The sequence below is a fragment of the Esox lucius genome, chromosome 5, assembly GCF_011004845.1.
Source record: "Esox lucius isolate fEsoLuc1 chromosome 5, fEsoLuc1.pri, whole genome shotgun sequence".
NCBI lineage: Eukaryota > Metazoa > Chordata > Actinopteri > Esociformes > Esocidae > Esox > Esox lucius.
Window position 1 is genome coordinate 3,894,281 of NC_047573.1, and position 21,664 is coordinate 3,915,944.

The following is a 21,664-nucleotide window of genomic DNA, read 5'->3' on the forward strand; positions in this document are numbered from 1 at the left end:
TGAAGAACACTTACCGATGGATAAAAACTGCAAGTAAATCTGGATAAAAGTGTCTGCAATATTACTGAAATGTAGACATTTAAGTGTGAAAAGGCAGCCTCAAATGATTGCAAAAACACAGCTTCTGTATTCATTGAGAATCACTGATGCTTTCCAATGCTAACCAAATGCTATCCTGATGCTATCCCGATGCTAACCCGATGCTAACCCGATGCTAACCCGATGCTAACCCGATGTTATCCCAATGCTATCCCGGTGCTATCCCAATGTGAACCCAATGCTAACCTGATGCTATCCCAATGCTAACCCGATGCTAAACCAATGTTAACCCACTGAGGCATTAATGTTCGCGGATATGACAGGCTGCTAGGCCGGTGAGCGAAGGTGACTGTAAGCGTTTGACAGGAGCAGTTTTTCCCTGCAAGCCTGCTGCTCTAATCTTAAAAGGCTTTATGTAGGTCAATCATAAAGGATTCTTGTTGGTGTGTGTGTGTGTGTTGGTGTTACCTGCAGGCTGGCTGTCGTTGCTCTTGCTTTTATGCCATCTGTCCAGCGTCTCCGGACTGACGCTCTCCAACACAAACTCATCAAGCGTCTGTGGATGCAGAGACAGGTAGGTCTTCACCCTGTCATCTGTCAGACCTGCGCAGACACAGCACACGCCTGGAGGTCAGCTCCTTCTTTCATTCATTACATACATGTGTCGTTTGCTTGCTTGTTTCATTTGTCACATTTCATTCATTCATTCACTCTGTCCCTTATATACTCATTCATTCATGATTTAATTCATAATTTGTTCATTACATTTATTCATTATACAGTCTATTTTACAAATTCCTTCATTTATTATGTTTCACTTCCTCATCCCTTGTATTTTTTTATTCATCTATCCACTTGGCACAGAAGGTAAGTTGGATGAATCTGAATTTCTGATTTGTTCTGGTGTTACACCACCAGCTTACAGCTCCATGTTCAGACATGCGCTGTGTCCCAGCAGGCAAAACCGGCTGAAATCATGACGTCATTCCAGCCAGCTTGGCCCCCTGCGGCCGGTGCCACCCGAGTCAACGGCCCGTAGGGCTGCCACGTCTCCTTGGACAGGAAGGAGAATAGGTTGGAGATGAAGAGGAGGACAGGAAGAGGGAGGACCCTGGATTGTTTCTTGATAGGCAATTAGGCTGTTCAGAGGCCTGTTAAGTGCAGCTGTGATGTGGGGTCAGAAGGGCCATTTCCAGGATATCACTGAGGTGGAGTTGCTGTTAATGTACATTATGGCGTGGGAACAGACTTTTTTGGGGGGGGGGGGGGGGGGTTCCAGTGACCGTCATTTTGTAGGGAGCGAGACTATTGATTGCACATCTAGTTTTCTGAATGAGTTTGACACCTCCTGTTTTGTATACAGAGCAAATTAAGGGATTTTAAAATAATCGTTGTTGAAACTACATCTAATGCCACTTAAAGTGAGTTTAGGTATAATCCCAGGAATCTTCCCAGATTTAAGAATCGGCCCAGATTTAAGCTGCAAATAAACAAGCCTGTTGATTTTGGGGGTGAAGAAAAGTGCTTGTTGATTTCATACATTTACACTGAAGTCATATAGTAGATTATCTTATCCAGAGCGATTTTTAAAAGAGCTAGGGTGAAACAATCACACAGTAATTATTGGTAAAGGTCAGTGCTAGAAAGAACACCATACAAATAATAAATGTAAAAAATTAAAAGTTAACAAAAGACAACAGACAGAGGTAGGGGCAGTTGAACTATTTTCATTATTAAGTACTCTATGAAAAGGTGAGGTTTTCCGAAGATTTGTAGAGACTGCTCTGCAAATCTTCTTTGAAAGTCATGCCAAGGTCCTTAACGCTCTGGGAGGAGGACACTGTAGTTATCAACCATGATGGGCATGACCTAAAGCGGACAGGCCTTCCTGTGAAAGAAGGGCAGCTCAGTCTTGTCAAGGTCAAGCTTGAGCTGGTGGCCGACTTTCAAAGACACTTCTTTCCAAGGGGTAAAGTGTGGTTTTCTTGAACAGGGCATCTACTCTGACCATCTTGAAGTCCATTAGGACACAGCCAGTGCTTAGCGAAGTGTTGACCTGGACTGTGGTCCAGCATACTGGTCCACATGTACTGCTGCAGCATGTTTCAAATCCATCCCATTACTTTTTCAGCAGAAAACATTCCTTCATCTTTCCCCACTGTATCAATCAATTTAATAAAGTAAGTTAAAATAGCACAGGACAGGTAGGACTGGATACAGTACCAGCTATATTGGGCTGATGTGAGTGACTACAACTTTGTACCGGTAATATGGGTCAGATCATGTGACCCAGTTGGGCTGGAAGCAAGATATTTTCACTGTAAAATTGAAGCAACCAAGGTTCTAACAAAGTTGTACTTGCCTCGTTCTCTCGGAACAACGGAACGAGGCTTTGCAATGTTAATCATCTGTAGGTTTTGGTCTAAACACTGTGCTCCCAAAACAAATGAACGAATCAAAGCAAAACACACACTGTCTGTATTCTCCCACACACACACACAAACATCTGTATTCACTGCCTATATATATGAATCACACACACAGCTGGAAAGCATGTGTTCCGCTGCCCTAACACACACACACACACACACACACTCACACACACACACAGGAAACTACAGACTAAACACAAAAGCACACACTTCATAAGGACAGAGAGAGAGAAATCACAAGACACTAGAGAGGTCTATAGTTTATAAATGGATAGTGTGTGTGTGTGTGTGTGTGTGTGTGCGCACGTGTCTGTGTGTAGGGGGGGTAAAAAAATAAATCACGATGAAGTACACCTTGGTTGCATGGTGCATTGAACCATTTGTCTCATGCAGTCAAATATGGTGGGCTGGTATACGCCTCGAAGAAAGGGGGGTGGGGGGGTGGTAACAGTACCCCGGTAGAAAGGGAGGGATGCAAATCTCTGGCCAATCACAGTGCACAAACTTAAGTGAAACCAAAGAAAGCTCGAAAATAAATAATGTGAATTAACCGCCAAACCCCACCCCCCAGTCAAAACACAACCCCCTCCATTCAAAACACAACCCCTGCAGTCAAAATACAACCCCCCCCCATCAAAACACCACCCCAGTCAAAACACAACCCCCCCCCCCATCAAAACACCACCCCCAGTCAAAACACAACCCCCCCCCCCCATCAAAACACCACCCCCAGTCAAAACACAACACCCTCCATTCAAAACACAACCCCTGCAGTCAAAACACAACCCCCCCCCTCAAAACACCACCCACAGTCAAAACACAACCCCCCACAAAATACAACCCCTGTCCAGTCAAAACACAACCACAACACACAAAACAAAACAAATCTACGCAATCCATGCACAAACGATGACCGTGCACACACTTTCAGTGGAAGGTTTAGGGAGGGGGAAATTAACCTCAACCAGTAAAACCAAACCAGATGGGAAACGGAACCAAACTGGCAACCAATATGCACATACTCTTAAACAAGAATACATCAGCCCTTTACACTTGTTATACTCCTACTAAACTAAACTACTGTAATCGCCAACATTTCAAGTTAGAAAATTACTTACATCCGAGGTAGAAAATCACCAGAACACAAAGTAATCGAATCTCCTAAACTCTACTTAAGAATATTACTGAAACTAAGAGAATCACCTATAGCAGGGGAGGGCAAACTTTTTGACACAGGAGCAACATCAGGATTTGGAAATCAAATGAAGGGCCAGACTGTTTTTGTAATTTGTTAATCATAAATTATTTGATGGCCAGAAAAGGGCAAACATTTAAACATTTATACAGTAGGTCCCTTATAATGTCTTAAAAAATTATAATATTCAGATTCAGATGTCTAAGAACGGGCTGATGAGTTATGTTTTACATCCCTTCAAAATCCATTACCTACTGGATGGAATTGCCGGGCCTTCCTTGGCCCGCCCCCGACCTATAGATTGACAGACTGGTCATCGTAGTGCATTAGACAGATAGACCGACTAAGAGAATGAAGGTAAATAAAAAGAGAGAAGAGAATGGGGTTCTGCCTGCGGACTGACGCTGTCCAGACATGAGACCCAGTTCTTCAGGAGCGGAATGCCTCATGAGACACACACACGCACACACACACCTCACGAGATGCGTTAGCCAGCGCTGACGCACATGGACAAAGTGCAGGGCTTCAAAAATCAAAGAGAAGGAAGGGATGGGAGGGTGTGGGGATAGGGGTGAGAGTGGTGGGAGGGTGAGAGGGGAGGGAACGGCGACGGAGTGCGCGAGGGTGAGAGGGGAGGGAACGGCGTTACTCTGGGACTGAGTGCGCGAGGGTTAGGTTGGAGGGCGGGAGAAAAATAGCAAAGCAAAACAGATAGAGGCCCTGAAGACGTGTTTCTACTGGACACACTGCAGCCCACTAAAAGTGACTTACAGCTCAGCACCTCAGAAACACACCGTCTCATATGTGTGTGTGTGTTGTTTATTTAGTTTATGACTGCACGAGTATAACAACGTCTGATCGTACGCACACACACACTGCAATGTTTCCCACCTCCCCGTTTTCTGAAGCGATAAGATCCTCAGATGAAACGCATGATAAGATAATAGTGGGTTTGATTCTCCCCCGTGTCACAGCAAACAAGCGTTGTGTGTGTGTCCTGCCAGGCAGCGCTGTGCGTTGCTTCAGACAGAACGACGCACTATTACACCCGCGGGCGCGCACACACACACACACACACACACACACACACAAAAGCGCACATGCACAAACACACGCACGCGCGCGCGAGCAAACACCATTAGCTCTGCTTGTCTAACCCAACCCCTACAACCCTGTATCCAAGCCCCGGGGACTGTTCGTACAGTACAATATGTGTGCGTGGTTGTTTTTCATACAATCTGGCAGTGATCTTTAATTTCCAATAATGGCGTCCAAATGAGCAGCAGGCCAGATCACATGCCACATCGCCATGGACACCCGCAGCACAACAACCATCTATCTGTAGTCGGCCCGACACAATCACAATCCTTCGGGTGCATTCTAATCATTTTAGGCCTCTTTGAACACATGCCTGACACTCAAACTCTAAGAAAACCACGGAAAATGACTTTAGTCACTCGCTCCACTATAGACTCAACTTAGTTCAAGGTAAACATCGTAGCGGAGCCACTGACCAGTGGTAACACACCCATGGATGTAGCACAAAATTCTGGGCCCTGTACATAGGCGGTCTCTGAGGGCCCCTCCCCACTTTATTCAAGATTCAAACATTTTTGAGGGCCCCTCTACACATTAGGGCCCTATATACATAGTACCCCTTTTCCCCCCAGTCCAACGCCCCTGAACACACCTGGCTCCCAGCCAGAGACAAGGGATGAGCATGACAAATATTTTCACTATCGATAATTCCTCAGCTTTTGTCTTCGAATATTTGACCCACCCACTTTTGCCAAAAAGAGAGGTACTAAATTAAAAAAAATGAATGTAAACTGTAATATGTTATGAAATAAATTCTACGTTTTATTTAAAAATGTGGTTAACAACCTCAATAATGTTTTAGTATAAGCAAATCGGCTAGATATACTTTTACTCGAGAAATTCAGATTCAGAAATGCCATAGCAGCACAGAATCTTGCATAGGCCTGTCAAGTCGTTAGTATATTATTATAAGTGATTTATTTCAAATTATTGTTACAAGTTATTCCATTAATTAAAATTGCAAATGAACTATAAACGTCATCAAAAAACACGCATTGACTCCCATGAATTAGTGCAGAGATAAGTAGAGATTGCCTTACATTAGGTAACGTTTGTGAGTCAATGTTTTCTGGCCATAACTATACAAAATGTATTAGACCATCTAGCCAGCTATTTCTTACATAAAATCCCTGAAAACTATACTTTCCAAACAAAACTACACTTAATATATAGATTAACACAGTTATGTTACAGTCTGCATTAAATCAAACAAACCTACCGATGCGTTCAAGTTCCGGTGAATAAAAAATATCCTTGAAAGGAAGCTTAATAGGAATAAATTATTTAAAATTAATGAACAAAAAACAAACAAAATCTGTCTAGCCCATCCAAAGACGCAAGATCCTAACAAAAATGTAAAGAATCATAAGGCAATGCCCGTATTCTTATGATCATTCATTCTTGTTCATAAAAATTAGCATGTCCACGTGCTCCGGGAGTAGCCCAGTAGGCTTACTTAGTCTGTTGGCTATCTGGCCCGCAGCTGAGAAAACCCTTTTAACCCTTACAGATGTAACCAGGATGTACAGGTATTATTTTCACTAGCAGTAATAATTTCCTGTACTTGGCCGTTAGCCAGATTTGTTTAGTCTATGGGAAATAACCTGTCATTACTGCTGCCAAATGAGTCAATCTGTAGTACAGAAAGCGAAAATTCGATTAACTTCTCAATAAATGCCATCCCTGTCGACAATTCGACTATTTATTCTTACCCCTAACGGAGACCGGGGTTCAATACCCGTCTCCATCCACCCCTCACTTCCGTGTCTCCACCTCGGCCCCATCCCTCTGACCGTGAACACTAGGTCAGTGACTGTATAGGACCGTGATGGAGTGGTGGTGTGCCGGGCCGTTGTGGACAGAGACTGTGATAACACACGCCCGGTCATTTCTCTCTCAACGACCACTGGGTCTCTCTCATCCAGGACGGTGATCATTAAATCATTAACCGACCAATCAGATGCCAGCGGTAGGGTTGTTATTCTGGCGAAAAATGTGCCCTGTGACCAATGCTTTGTGGGGTCACCTAAGCAGCATAATGCATTCTGGAAAGGAGAATCAGCCAAAGGGATTCCACCATCACCATTAGACCACGACTGGGTCGGTGGAAAGAGGCTGGATGGAACATCCTCTAGTATGCCCTTTAACAGACCCGATTCATTCCAGAATGACAGTGATTGAGATTGATAGGGCTGTGATGAACACATTACAGACATTCCTCTTATTTCTAACCCCAAGTCCTCTCTAAGCTTTCTGATGGAAATCATTTGAGACGCAGCTCAAGTGCATGACCGCAGTGAGTCTGAATGCTGGGGGATGAGAATGCATGTGTGTGTGTGTGTGTGTAGGCTGTAATCAGTAACTTTTGGATTACTGAAACTCACTACCATAATCGGACTACATCCAGATTACGTTCCTATGAACAGACAGTAGAGGAAAACAAAAAGGGAATATTACCAATTGTAGGATGGGTGTTGCACATAGTTTGGATTTTGCAATTTACTTCATGGGTGAGGTATTTTTCTGATCCAGTGCTTTCTATTTTGACACCAAAAATTCAGATTGGGCTACATCTGTACATTAAAAACATAGGTTTGTCAGATTTACAGTCATTCAAGCTGATTAAATACCCCTTGATCTTCAACAATTTGGCCTGAATATATTGATTGGATATAGATACACTGTTTATAGTATAGATCGATGCCATGTAGTAGTCTCTTGTATCACTCCCTTACATCGACTGGTAGGAATTTTTCCATACTCTTTCACACTTACTGCTTCAACTATGCCAGGTACATGGGCTTTCTTACATTATTGGCCCACTTTATACGACTGAGATCTGGGCCTTCACTCGGCAGTTCCATAACCTTCCATTGCTTCTTTTTAAGTTATTCTCTTGTAGCTTTGCTTGTGTGTTTTAGATTGTTGTCCTGTTACAAGATCCATGTTAGTTTCTGTTTCAGCTTTTTGACAGATGGCCTCATATTGTCCTCACAAATGCTTTGGTACAATATGGAGTTCATGATTTCCTAAAGAATGACAAGTTGGCCAGGCAGCAAAGCAGCCCCAAACCAAAATGCCACCGCCTCCATGCTTTGCGGTTGGTATGAAATTCTTCTGTTCAAAGGCAATGTTTTGTTTTCCTTTGACTCATTGGTCTAGAGCACATTGAATGCTTTTTGAGAGCTCAGAGAAGTAACGTTAGGTTTGACATTACTACTGTAGACATGACAGCACTGTAGACATGACAGCACAAATATATATATATATATATATATATATATATATATATATATATATATATATATATATATATATATATCTTTCTTTGTGCACAAATAAGTCACTATATTTGTTCATTTAGGTCGTACTCATAAGCGCAAGTGATTGTGATGTTAAAGGATACTTTGCGGTTTAGTTTTGTGTAACTGGGGTAATGTTAGCCCTCTGGCTAACCTTAATGTTACTTAATGGTTAATACTGTTGTCTGTATGTTGTCGTCACGTGAATGTTCTCAGCTAAAACTCCTGAAATGAAACACAATGAGTTATAAGTATAGCAGGGGTGTCCAAACTATTCCACGGAGGGCCATGTGTCTGCAGGTTTTCGCCCTCTCCTTGTACTTGATTGACTAATTAGGTTCCTAATTGGTTAGTTTCTACTCTCACCTGGTTGTTTAGGTGTGAACTGGGAACAAATTTATAAGAAAAACCAAAAACCTGCACACACACGGCCCTCCATGGAATGGTTTGGACACCCCTGAAGTATAGCCTAGTTATAATAAGTTATTATTTAAAGTATGATTATCAAAAAGGGAATAATGTATGTTTTTATGTCATACATGCTTTTTTTCTTATCAGCAATTAAAGTTATTTATTTTTAAGTTCCAAATCTTCCTAGCAAAGGCCAAATGGTATTGCCCCTAAAATGAATTCCAAGCCTGGTGAAGAGGCGTTGTTGAGTGGAAGAAATTGCACCTTACTGCTGAAGTTGACCTGTCATGATAATGTGGCTCAGACTTCAAGTACCAAACATCGAGTAACCATAAGAAACCTTTTGAGAACATGAACACCCGAAAGACCAAAAATGACCCACACGTTAATATTATGTGTGCACATTGCGATTAGTAAGAATGCTATCAAATCCACAAAATTATACTGCAACCTCCAATGCTCTCACACACACTTCTCCGGTGAGAGGAGACCCACACTCACTCAACAACTGCCTGATAGAACCAGCAGGCCACAGTGAAATTAATAGATAAAAGATTTTAAAAAGCCACAGTGAAATTAATAGCTAAATATATTTTTAAAGCCACAGTGAAATTAACAGACACAACACTTTTAAAAAGCCAAAGTGAATATAGAGATAACACTGTGACCGATATATTTTAACTGGAGAAAAAGGTAGCTGAACGTGTTAAAGATTGGCTCATAGTGGAGGTAATTCAGATCAAATGCCAGTGTGCTCAGTCAAAAAGTAGTGGATAATGAAGATTCAACATACAGTGGGGCAAAAAAGTATTTAGTCAGCCACCAATTGTGCAAGTTCTCCCACTCAAAAAGATGAGAGAGGCCAATAATTTTCATCATAGGTACACTTCAACTATGAGAGACACTTTTAGAAAAGAAAGTCCAAAGAATCACATTGTAGGATTTTTTATGAATTTATTGGTGGAAAATAAGTATTTGGTCAATAACAAAAGTTAATCTCAATACTTTGTAATATACCCTTTGTTGGCAATGACAGAGGTCAAACGTTTTCTGTAAGTCTTCACAAGGTTTTCACACACTGTTGCTGGTATTTTGGCCAATTCCTCCATGCAGATCTCCTCTAGAGCAGTGATGTTATGGGGCTGTCGCTGGGCAAAACAGACCTTCAACTCCCTCCAAAGATTTTCTATGGGGTTGAGATCTGGTGACTGTCTAGGCCACTCCAGGACCTTGAAATACTTCTTACGAAGCCACTTCTTCACTGCCCGGGCGGTGTGTTTGGGATCATTGTCATGCTGAAAGACCCAGCCACGTTTCAACTTAAATGCTGATGGAAGGAGGTTTTCACTCAAAATCTCACGATACATGGCCACATTCATTCTTTCCTTTACATGGATCAGTCGTCCTGGTCCCTTTAAAGAAAAACAGCCCCAAGGCATGATGTTTCCACCCCCATGCTTCACAGTAGTATGGAGTTCTTTGGATGCAACTCAGCATTCTTTCTCCTCCAAACACGACGAGTTGAGTTTTTACCAAAAAGTTATATTTTGGTTTCATCTGACCATATGACATTCTCCCAATCCTCTTTTGGACCATCCAAATGCTCTCTAGCAAACCTCAGACAGGCCTGGACATGTACTGGCTTAAGCAGGGGGACACGTCTGGCACTGCAGGATTTGAGTCCCTGGCGGCGTAGTGTGTTACTGATGGTAGCCTTCGTTACTTTGGTCCCAGCTCTCTGCAGGTCATTCACTAGTGAGATCTTGCGTGGAGCCCCAGATCAAGGGAGATTATCAGTGGTCTTGTATGTCTTCCATTTTCTTATAATTGCACCCACAGCTGATTTATTCACACCAAGCTGCTTACCTATTGCAGATTCAGTCTCCCCAGCCTGGTGCAGGTCTACAATTTTGTTTCTGGTGTCCTTTGACAGCTTTTTGGTCTTGGCCATAGTGGAGTTTGGAGTGTGATTGTTTGAGGTTGTGGACAGGTGTCTTTTATACTGATAACAAGTTCAAACAGGTGCCATTAATATAGGTAACGAGTGGAGGACAGAGGAGCCTCTTAAAGAAGAAGTTACAGGTCTGTGAGAGCCAGGAATCTTGCTTGTTTGTAGGTGACCAAATACTTATTTTACAGAGGAATTTACCAATAAATTCATAAGAAATCCTACAATGTGATTTTCTGGAAAGTTTTTCTCATTTTGTCTCTCATAGTTGAAGTGTACCTATGATGAAAATGACAGGCCTCTCTCATCTTTTTAAGTGGGAGAACTTGCACAATTGGTGGCTGACTAAATACTTTTTTGACCCACTGTATACACTCACCTAAAGGATTATTAGGAACACCTGTTCAATTTCTCATTAATGCAATTATCTAATCAACCAATCACATGGCAGTTGCTTCAATGCATTTAGGGGTGTGGTCCTGGTCAAGACAATCTCCAAACTGAATGTCAGAATGGGAAAGAAAGGTGATTTAAGCAATTTTGAGCGTGGCATGGTTGTTGGTGCCAGGCGGCCGGTCTGAGAATTTCACAATCTGCTCAGTTACTGGGATTTTCACGCACAACCATTTCTAGGGTTTACAAAGAATGGTGTGAAAAGGGAAAAACATCCAGTATGCGGCAGTCCTGTGGGCGAAAATGCCTTGTTGATGCTAGAGGTCAGAGGAGAATGGGCCGACTGATTCAAGCTGATAGAAGAGCAACTTTGACTGAAATAACCACTCGTTACAACCGAGGTATGCAGCAAAGCATTTGTGAAGCCAAAACACGCACAACCTTGAGGCAGATGGGCTACAACAGCAGAAGACCCCACCGGGTACCACTCATCTCCACTACAAATAGGAAAAAGAGGCTACAATTTGCACAAGCTCACCAAAATTGGACAGTTGAAGACTGGAAGAATGTTGCCTGGTCTGATGAGTCTCGATTTCTGTTGAGACATTCAGATGGTAGAGTCAGAATTTGGCGTGAACAGAATGAGAACATGGATCCATCATGCCTTGTTACCACTGTGCAGGCTGGTGGTGGTGGTGTAATGGTGTGGGGGATGTTTTCTTGGCACACTTTAGGCCCCTTAGTGCCAATTGGGCATCGTTTAAATGCCACGGCCTACCTGAGCATTGTTTCTGACCATGTTCATCCCTTTATGACCACCATGTACCCATCCTCTGATGGCTACTTCCAGCAGGATAATGCACCATGTCACAAAGCTCCAATCATTTCAAATTGGTTTCTTGAACATGACAATGAGTTCACTGTACTGAAATGGCCCCCACAGTCACCAGATCTCAACCCAATAGAGCATCTTTGGGATGTGGTGGAACGGGAGCTTCGTGCCCTGGATGTGCATCCCACAAATCTCCATCAACTGCAAGATGCTATCCTATCAATATGGGCCAACATTTCTAAAAAATGCTTTCAGCACCTTGTTGAATCAATGCCATGTAGAATTAAGGCAGTTCTGAAGGCGAAAGGGAGTCAAACACAGTATTAGTATGGTGTTCCTAATAATCCTTTAGGTGAGTGTATGTTAAAAACATAATTTAGGTTTGCGAGTTTTGGCAATTCTGTCTTCATTTAAATCAATTGCCAAAACTCGCAATCCACAAAAAGTTGCGGTGAAATCCGAGCAACAAACAGCAAAAGCAGAGATCAGAGTATCATGTCCAAAGGTAGTAGCTGGCGAAGTACATAAGTCATTTGAAAAGTTTAAATGAAAAATCTTATATAGTATGTATTTATTTAGTTTTTTATGTAAAACCTTTTTTTTTTTACAGTATTCTTTTTGCTTTTAATTGTTTTCATGATTGTTATCTCAAAATCCACTCATATTTGTTCAAAAATATATTTTATGCAAATGTTTTTATGTTACACGCCAGCCCTATATCAGTTCTTTAGATCAGTACAGCTGCAGAAACACAACATGTAGCAGCTGGTGGTTAACCCCAAGAGACAAACACGCACGTCATGTTAAAAATCTGTGCAGGCGTGTTTTCCTGACTGTTTCTTCCCTCAGACCACTGTCGTCAGGTCTCAGCCAGCGGATTGGTTAACCTCTGGTTCTGCTCAGAAACCTTGAACCCGTGACACCTCTATCTCCTATATAAAACTCATCCAACCCCTTGAGTGGCATTAGTATTATGTTAGTATTATATTAGTATTACATTTGTAATACGGTTCTGAAAAGCGGTGACATTCTTGGGGATTATTTTTAGAATATACTTGTTAACTGAATTCCTTGTCTAATAATTTTAAAATTCCAATTAAAAACCTGCACACATACACACAAACACACACACCCAAACACACACACATACCCTAACACACTCCACTACACTAGTCACCCAACAGCACCGTGGTTTAATAAACCAGATCCCACCCGTCCACACTCAACGATCCTGAGCCAATCTGCACCCAGGCACAGCCCGTACGCCACGACCAGAACTTAAACCCCTGGCTGCCTGGGCACCGCCGCACAGTACCGTACAGTACCAGACACATAGATTCAAGTCTACAGGTGACCTGACGACAGAACAGGAAAAAAGCACTAAAAAATACACAGCAAATCTTTACTACTCAACAGGCAACCACTGGAGAACAGGTGGAGAAATACAAGCTGCAGTCTGTCCACACCACCATTTCAGACTTTCATCGCTCCACAAAGAAGGTCTTACAGTAATTATTTTTAGGTGTGCTAATTACAGACTGCGCGAACAGTAGGCCTTGTCGGTCCTTGGTGTACAAAGCATATCTTGATTCTTTTTAGGTCTGCTCTGCTCCACACTGTCCTCCAAGCCCCTGCGGAGCTCTGGGTCTACGTCACTCTGGGTCTACGTCACTCTGGGTCAATCTGGGTCTACGTCACTCTGGGTCTACGTCACTCTGGGTCTACGTCACTCTGGGTCAATCTGGGTCTACGTCACTCTGGGTCTGCGTCACTCTGGGTCTGCGTCACTCTGGGTCTGCGTCACTCTGGGTCTGCGTCACTCTGGGTCTGTGTCACTCCTCACCACCCTGCACCACCTCGCAATGGGCCACTTTCTGTTGGAATGAAAGATTAGGGGTCCAGAAATACACTACACTTAAGCTAAAAAATATTGCGTGTTTAAAATAAGAATCTTTTATAATCTCAATTATAATAATACACAATCATGTCTCTCTTGTTTTCTGGGGGGAACTGATTTCTGAAATTACACCTCGTTATTTAAGTATTTTATTAACAGTCAAAGTAAAAAATTAAAACATGTTGGAAAATGGAGCGAGGGGGACAGGGTAAGGAGTGGGAGACAGGGAAGATGGGGTGAGGAGAGGGGAGGGGATTGGAGTGGGAGATGGGGTGAAGATGGGGGAGGAGTGGGACACGAGGTGAATGTGGGGGAGGAGTGGGACACGAGGTAATAAGGGGGAGAAGTGGGAGATGGGGTGAAGAGGAGGGAGGAGTGGGAGATGGGGTGAAGAGGGGGAGGAGTGGGAGATGGGGTGAAGAGGGGGAGGAGTGGGAGATGGGGTGAAGAGGGCGGAGGAGTGGGAGATGGGGTGAAGAGGGCGGAGGAGTGGGAGATGGGGTGAAGAGGGGGAGGAGTGGGAGATGGGGTGAAGAGGGGGAGGAGTGGGAGATGGGGTGAGTGCGTCAGCAGCCTCATCAGGGAGTCCCTTGGCGGTGGAGAGAGCATGTGTTTCTTATCTTATCTGCAGACCAGAGGGCAGAACTGGAGCATAGCCTCCAACACATAATGACAGTCACAATGTGTCTCTGTGGGTGTATATGGAGAACTAGATTAGAGCACAGTGTCCAGCACACACTGACATTCATAGGACAGAGAAACAGAGAGGAAGAGAAAGGTAGAGGAAGAGTGAAGGAAAGAGAGAGGGTAAGAGAGACAGTGAAAGAGAGTGAGAGGAAGAAGGAAAGTCAGAGTGAGAGATAGAGAAGAAGAGAGAAGGAAAGAGAGAGGAATAAATTAAAGAGAGTAAAGGCATTAGTGTGGGTTGGGTTTAGTAATATACATGACTTATATTAGTTGTTTTTCACACAGGATACTATGGGTGAAGTGGTTACTGAAAGGTCATTTTTACATTTTACATGAAACCAAAACCAAAACACTTGAGGTAACAATACTCGGATGCTCTCAGTCTAACTGCCATTCTGTTGACTGTTAAGTAAAAAATGTCAGCTACTGGTTAAGGTTTCTGATTATTCTCAATGTTTACGTTTTATGATTTTCAACACATTTTATGAAGTTTAGGAACTGTATTCACTGTTGTGCGTGAGTGAATGTGTGTATGTGTGTGTGTGTGTGTGTGTGTGTGTGTGTGAGTGAATGTGTGTGTGTGTGTGTGTGTGTGTGTGTGTGTGTGTGTATACTACTATACTTAGGTCAAATGTCCCAAGAATAGTAAAACAAGCATGTATGTCATTGTGTGCCCATTCTTGCCATCTAGTCAAGATAATAATAAATCACAGACCTGTAGTCAGGATAATAATTACAATGATCTATTCAAGACGATAATAACTAGCAACGACCTATTCAAGATAATCATAATACTAATGACTAACAACTGTCTAGTCAAGATAATCATAATACTAATGACTAACAACTGTCTAGTCAAGATAATCATAATACTAATGACTAACAACTGTCTAGTCAAGATAATCATAATACTAATGACTAACAACTGTCTAGTCAAGATAATCATAATACTAATGACTAACAACCGTCTAGTCAACATAATAACAATATCAACTAACAACAGTCTAGTCAACATAATAATAGTAATAATAATAACAACAAACGTCTAGTCAACATAATAACAATATCAACTAACAACCATGTAGTCAACATAATAACAATATCATCTAAGAACAGTGTAGTCAAAATAATAATAATAACTAGCAACGACCTATTCAAGATAATCATAATACTAATGACTAACAACTGTCTAGTCAACATAATAACAATATCAACTAACAGTCTAGTCAACATAATAGTAACTAACAGACCTCTAGTCAAGATAATTACAGCGATCTGTTCAAGATGATAATAACATGAACTTATAACTGCCTCGTCAAGATATCAATAATATTAACTAACAACCTTCTTGTCAAGGTAATAACTAACAGACATCTAGTCAAGATTATAATTACAGTGATATTCAAGATAATAATAACTAACAGACCTCTAGTCAAGATAATAATTACAGTGATCCATTCAAGAAAATAATAATACGAACAACACAACGTCAGGAAATAATAATAATACCTAGCACCTGTCTAGTCAAGATAATAATAGTAATAATAATAATAATAACTAGCAACTGTCTGTGTCAAGATTATAATAATAATAATAATAACTAGCAACTGTCTAGTCAAGATAATAATAATAATACCTAGCAACTGTCTATTCAGGATAATAATAATAATAACTAGCAACTGTCTGTGTCAAGATAATAGTAATAATAATAACTAACAACTGTCTAGTCAAGATAATAATAATAATAATAACTAGCAACTGTCTAGTCAAGATAATAATAATAATAATAACTAGCAACCATCTAGTCAAGATAATAACAGTAACTAGCAGCCGTCTAGTCAATATAATAATAATTACTATTAATCATCTATTCAAGATAATAACTAATAACCATCTGAGTCAAGATGATAATAACAATATTTAACAATATTTATGTTAAAATGTTGCACTTTTACAGATGATCATCTGTCCTTAAATTAATAAAGTCAGACAAGTGTGAGCAAAATGTCTCTGTCATTGCAGAAATGTAGTTTATGTGTGAGCAGATGTGATCATTGCAAGAAAGACTGAATAGTGGAGGGAAGCTTTGTGCAATCTAAATGATTAAAATACAAATATCCAAAAACATGTTTATAGCTTTTTTAAGCTGATACTGCAGTGAACGTATAATGAGGGGGGATAGAACTTGAACTAGTGTTAAAAACTCCACAAGGTGAGAGCAAAATACTACCTTCACTCCCCCCTTCCCCATTTCCATTCCCCTTCCTCTACTCTCAACAGTGAAGATCCACCCATTTGGACGTAGGGGAGGTCTGACACACTTGTAATTGTAAAATTTGATATATTTTGTTTTGTAAAAATCTATTTGCCGGACCACGTAACCGGAGCGAATGTTTTTTACTGAGTGAGTGATGGACTGACTTGTTAAATAGTGTAGTGTTTATAGAAGTGGACATGCAACAAATAGGTCTCGCATTTCAATATCAGTCCAAACAAAATTTCAATATCAGTCCAAACAAATTACGCGTTAGGATTTGTTCTGGATAGACCAAAACATTGCTGGCTATAACCTATGTTATAGTAAGCCTAAAATTATATTGGTTATATTGCGACTGTTTCTGTTGGATTTTCGGACGCATCCGTGCATGCTTTTTGGGTCAGGATAGACAAAAACCTAGCTGGCTACAACATTCAGTGGTTACGTTACAGTAAGCCGAATCTAAAACTGTTTACGGTTATACAGTATTGCAACTATTTCTGGTGGATTTTTGAAGTAGGCATTCGTGTATGCTTTTTGGATCAGGATAGACAAAAACTTAGCTGGCTACAACATTCAGTAGCTACATTACAGTAAGTCTAAATTAAAACTGTTTACGGTTATACAGTATTGCTAAAATCTCTGGTGGATTTTTGAAGTACGCCTCTGTGCATGCTTTGGGGGTAATCTAGGCTTTAACAAAACACTTTGGGCAGTAAAGGTAAACGTTTCCAAGATTCTATAATTTCTTCACTTGATGAGAAAGTCAGTTATCATCAACAGTTATTTTATCAATGTAATTCACAAACGAAAGAAAAACAAATGTTTTTGCACGATGAAATTAAATAGCTTTGGCAGTCTCACTAGCAATCGCTCAATTCTTATGACTATTCCAAGTAGTAAGTTAGTAGATACTAGTAAGCCTATTACTGGCTAATAAGCTGTTAAAATGGGCAGTGGCAAAAGCATAAGTTAAAAGATTATATTGTTAAAATGTTGCAATTAGCTTATAACTTAGAAAACTATACTTGTTAATGGAATGGAAGAAGCATGTTCAGGAATACTACAAAGCTAAGAGAGAGATCGGAATTTAACATGATGAGACACTGAGGAAAATGGGGGAGGGTCATGCTTTCAGAATTTCAGTCTTGGAAAGGGTTTGAGTTTTTTATTACATCCAAGGGAGGCACTGGCATAGCGTGGTCCCCCCACCCCCGGCCCGGCGTCACCATTTTGTTTAAACATATTGACTATCAAGTTCATCTTTTCAGTTGGCAGTAAGGAGACAAGAAACCCAGGAATATATTAGGGGACTTTGGACAGTACCATCAATAAAAGACCAATTAAAGTGCAAGTTGGACTGTATTCCTAAAATAATGCAAAGTAATAAATCAATTGATAATCTTCAGTTTTGGAATAAAATACTGCATCTTGCAGCATATTTTGATGAGTTACTGTATGTTGCTTATTTGGTACTGCAGTAATAATGAAAAGGAATTATTAAAGAATTGCTGTCAAACATGTAAAAATGGTTTGCCAGACTAACCAGCTAAACCCATGCTTGCCACTTATCAAAGTTTCTTATTCTTAGCCCAAACCACCATGAAGAAGTTAACCTTGACTGCAGAAAATAGCTACAGCTCTGGAAAAAATGAAGAGACCACTGCACCTTTTTCTTTCCTTTCCAAAAATGTCGAAAAGGAAGGTTTTGAGTGAGGAACAGAAAGGTTAAAATTAAGAGACGACTGCAAATTCAACACTTCTGTTCCTCACAAAAAACCTGCAGTGGTCTCTTAATTTTTTCCAGAGCTGTATATAGCAAACATATGGAAGAACATATAAATGATAAAATGTGCATTCTGTTCAGTGGCCCTTCACCCCAAAAATACAAATACACAACACATTTTGATGTCCAGTCATGCATGAGATTCAGCAAATTTACACTTAAATGCACATTTATGTCAATCAATCATGGAACAATCCTGGTACTAAAACCAATTGGAGCCTTGCATCCCTGGGGAAACCCCCGACTGTGATGACATACCATTCTGCTGGGCATGGAAACAGCATATCCTGCAAATCCAATCATTAAACAATCTGCAAGATGCCCATAAAAAATTGTGTGAAATATATATATATATTTATTTATTTTTATTTTTTTTTCTAAGACATTGCACCTGTTATTATTAAATACTTGAAATACGTGTTTTTGTGAAGTGGACTGCAGTCTCCATCTGAAATGCACTAGAGATCCCTATACACTGTCCAACTTCATACCTAAGGCGCTATATAAAAGCCTGAGTGCCATTAGATCTCTGAGCGAACCACTACCCTACCATGATTTGATGACATTCTGCAGTCAGGAAGTGGCCAGCATGATAACTTCCTGCCTGACAACACAGTGTTTATTGAGTTATGGTCACTTCCTCTTCAACAGCCAATTGGGTTTGAGAATGCCTGTCATATCGTGTTAGTGTTGACCCAAAATGACCTACGGGGCCTAAAGGCTCCGACCTGCTCCGCGGGGTGTATAGTCACTACACACTCATGTAGATATGCGCACACACATAATATACATGCACACACACAAACACCACGCACACATTCCATACACACGAACACACACCACCCAAAGACAACATGGAATGATAGTTTCCCATGTCAAAAAAGGATGAAGTCTCGCGTGCCCGGCATCTGCTGCTCGGTCCGTGTGGACCGAGAGAGATAAGGGACAGATGAATCGTTTTAAAAGTAGAGGTGGACAATGACTGCAACACCAAAAAAAACTAAAACATTTGCTTTCACCTCACAGATCAGGGTCCAGCCAAGTGCTTCTGTGTGACAGAATGAAGGTACTTAAACGCAAATCTGACCAAAAATGTTTATTCTGTCCCGTTAAACCTGACCAAACAAATATTTGTTCTGTCCCATTAAACCTGACCAAGTCAACATTTCTTCTGTCCCGTTAAACCTGACCAAAGCAACAGTTAACAACACAAACCTGAATAAACAAATATTTCTCCTGTCACCATAAAACCAGTCCAAACTAATATAAAACAACACTACTTAAATCTGACCAAATTATCATTCATTATGTCACAACTACTTAAACCTGACCAAATTATCATTCATTCTGTCACAACTACTTAAATCTGACTAAATCATCATTGCTTTTAAAACTACTACTTAAACCTGATTAAAATTATCATTCATCCTGTCACTACAACTTAAATCTCACCAAACTAACATTCTGTTTAACACTACTACTTAAACCTGACCAAATTATCATTCTTTTCAACACTACTATATCAACCTGACAAAATTATCATTCTTTTCAACACTACTATATCAACCTGACAAAATTATAATTATTTTTAACACTACCACTTAAACCTGACCAAATGATCATTCATTCTGTCACTACAGTACAACTTAAACCAATACAAATGTACATTCTTCTTCCCCTTCTAATCTTGACATCTACAAGGATCTGAGGGGATTTATCATCACCAAAAAAAACATAACTACCAGAACAACATAACTACCACAGCCACATAAATACCAAAGCAAGATAACTACCAGAGCAACATAACTACCATAGTAACATAACTAGAAAAGCAACATAACAACCAGAGCAACATAACAACCAGAGCGATATAACGTCCAGAGCAACATACAGCTCCGAAAAAAATTAAGAGATCACTGCACCTTTTTCTTTCCTTTCCAAAAATATTGAAAAGGAAGGTTTTGAGTGAGGAACAGAAGGGTTAAAAGGTGCAATGGTCTCTTAATTTTTTCGGGAGCTGTAACTACCAAAGCAACATAACTAGCACAGCCACATAACTACCACAGCCACATTACTATCAAAGCAAGATAACGACCAGAGCAACATAACTACCACAGCAACATATCTAGCACAGCCACATAACTACCACAGCCACATTACTACCAAAGCAAGATAACTACCAGAGCAACATAACTACAAAAGCAACATAATTACAAAAGCAACTTTTCTACCATAGGAACTTATCTACCAGAGCAACATAACTACCAGAGCAACATAACAACCAGAGCAACATAACAACCAGAGCAACATAACTACCAGAGCAACATAACTACCAGAGCAACATAACTAATACAGACACAAAACTACCGCAGCCACATACCTACCAGGGCAAGATAACTACCAGAGCAACATAATAACCAAAACAACTTAACTACCACAACCACATAACTACCAAAACATCATAACTACCAGAGGAACATAACTACCAAAGCAACGTAACTACCAGAGCACAATAACTCGCCCAGCCACATAACTACCAAAACAATATAACTACCAGAGCAACATAACAACCATAGTAACATAAATGCCAAAGCAACATATCTACCACAGCCACAAAATACCAGAGCAACATAACTACCCCAGCAACATAACAAGGAAAGCAACTTAACTACCAGAGCAACACAACTAAAAGTAAAAACATAACTATTCCTGCAACATAACCACCACAGTAATATAACTACCACAGCAACATAACAACCAGAGCCACTAAAATACTAGAACAACATAACTACCACAGCAACATAACAACCAAAGCAACTTAACTACCAAAGTAACATAATAAAAGAACAACATAACTACCAGAGCTACAAAACGTCCAGAGCCACAAAACTACCAGAGCAACATAACCAATACAGCCTAACTACAACATAACTAGCAGAGCAATGTAACTATCAAAGCAACAGAACTACCATGGCAAGATAACTACCATAGCAACAGAACTAAAACAGCAACATTATTACCACAGCCATATAACTACCAAAGAAACATAACTAAAAGAGCAACATTACTACCAGAGCAACATAACTTCCAAAGCAACATGTCTGAAAGAGCAACATAACTAAAAGAACAACACAACATTTACAGCAACATAACTACCAAAACAACATAAAATCCAAAGCCACATTACTACTACAGCCACATAACTACCAAACAACATAATAACTAAAGCCACATAAGTACTCCAGCAGCCTAAATACCACAGCAACATAACTACCACACCAATATAACTACCCCAACAGCAACCTAACTACTACACCAATATAACTACCCCAACAGCAACATAACTATCACACCAATATAACTACCATATCAATAACTACCCCAACA

The 21,664-nt window shown here is 40.5% G+C and overlaps 1 protein-coding gene across 6 annotated transcripts in view; it reads right to left on the bottom strand.

Moving 5' to 3' along the window:
• Nucleotides 1-21,664, bottom strand: part of pde10a (phosphodiesterase 10A) — a 97,573-nt gene that overhangs the window by 47,949 nt on the left and 27,960 nt on the right. For 4 of the 6 annotated variants that reach the window (XM_034292187.1, XM_034292186.1, XM_034292189.1 and 1 more), the window contains exon 2: nt 508-642. The exons of 1 other annotated variant lie outside the window; for it this stretch is intronic. In XM_034292187.1, the coding sequence (XP_034148078.1) occupies nt 508-642 (135 nt within the window). Of the gene's footprint in view, nt 1-507; nt 643-11,356; nt 11,414-21,664 lie in introns of all 6 variants that reach the window. One more of the 6 variants, XM_034292188.1, reaches the window with a different exon arrangement.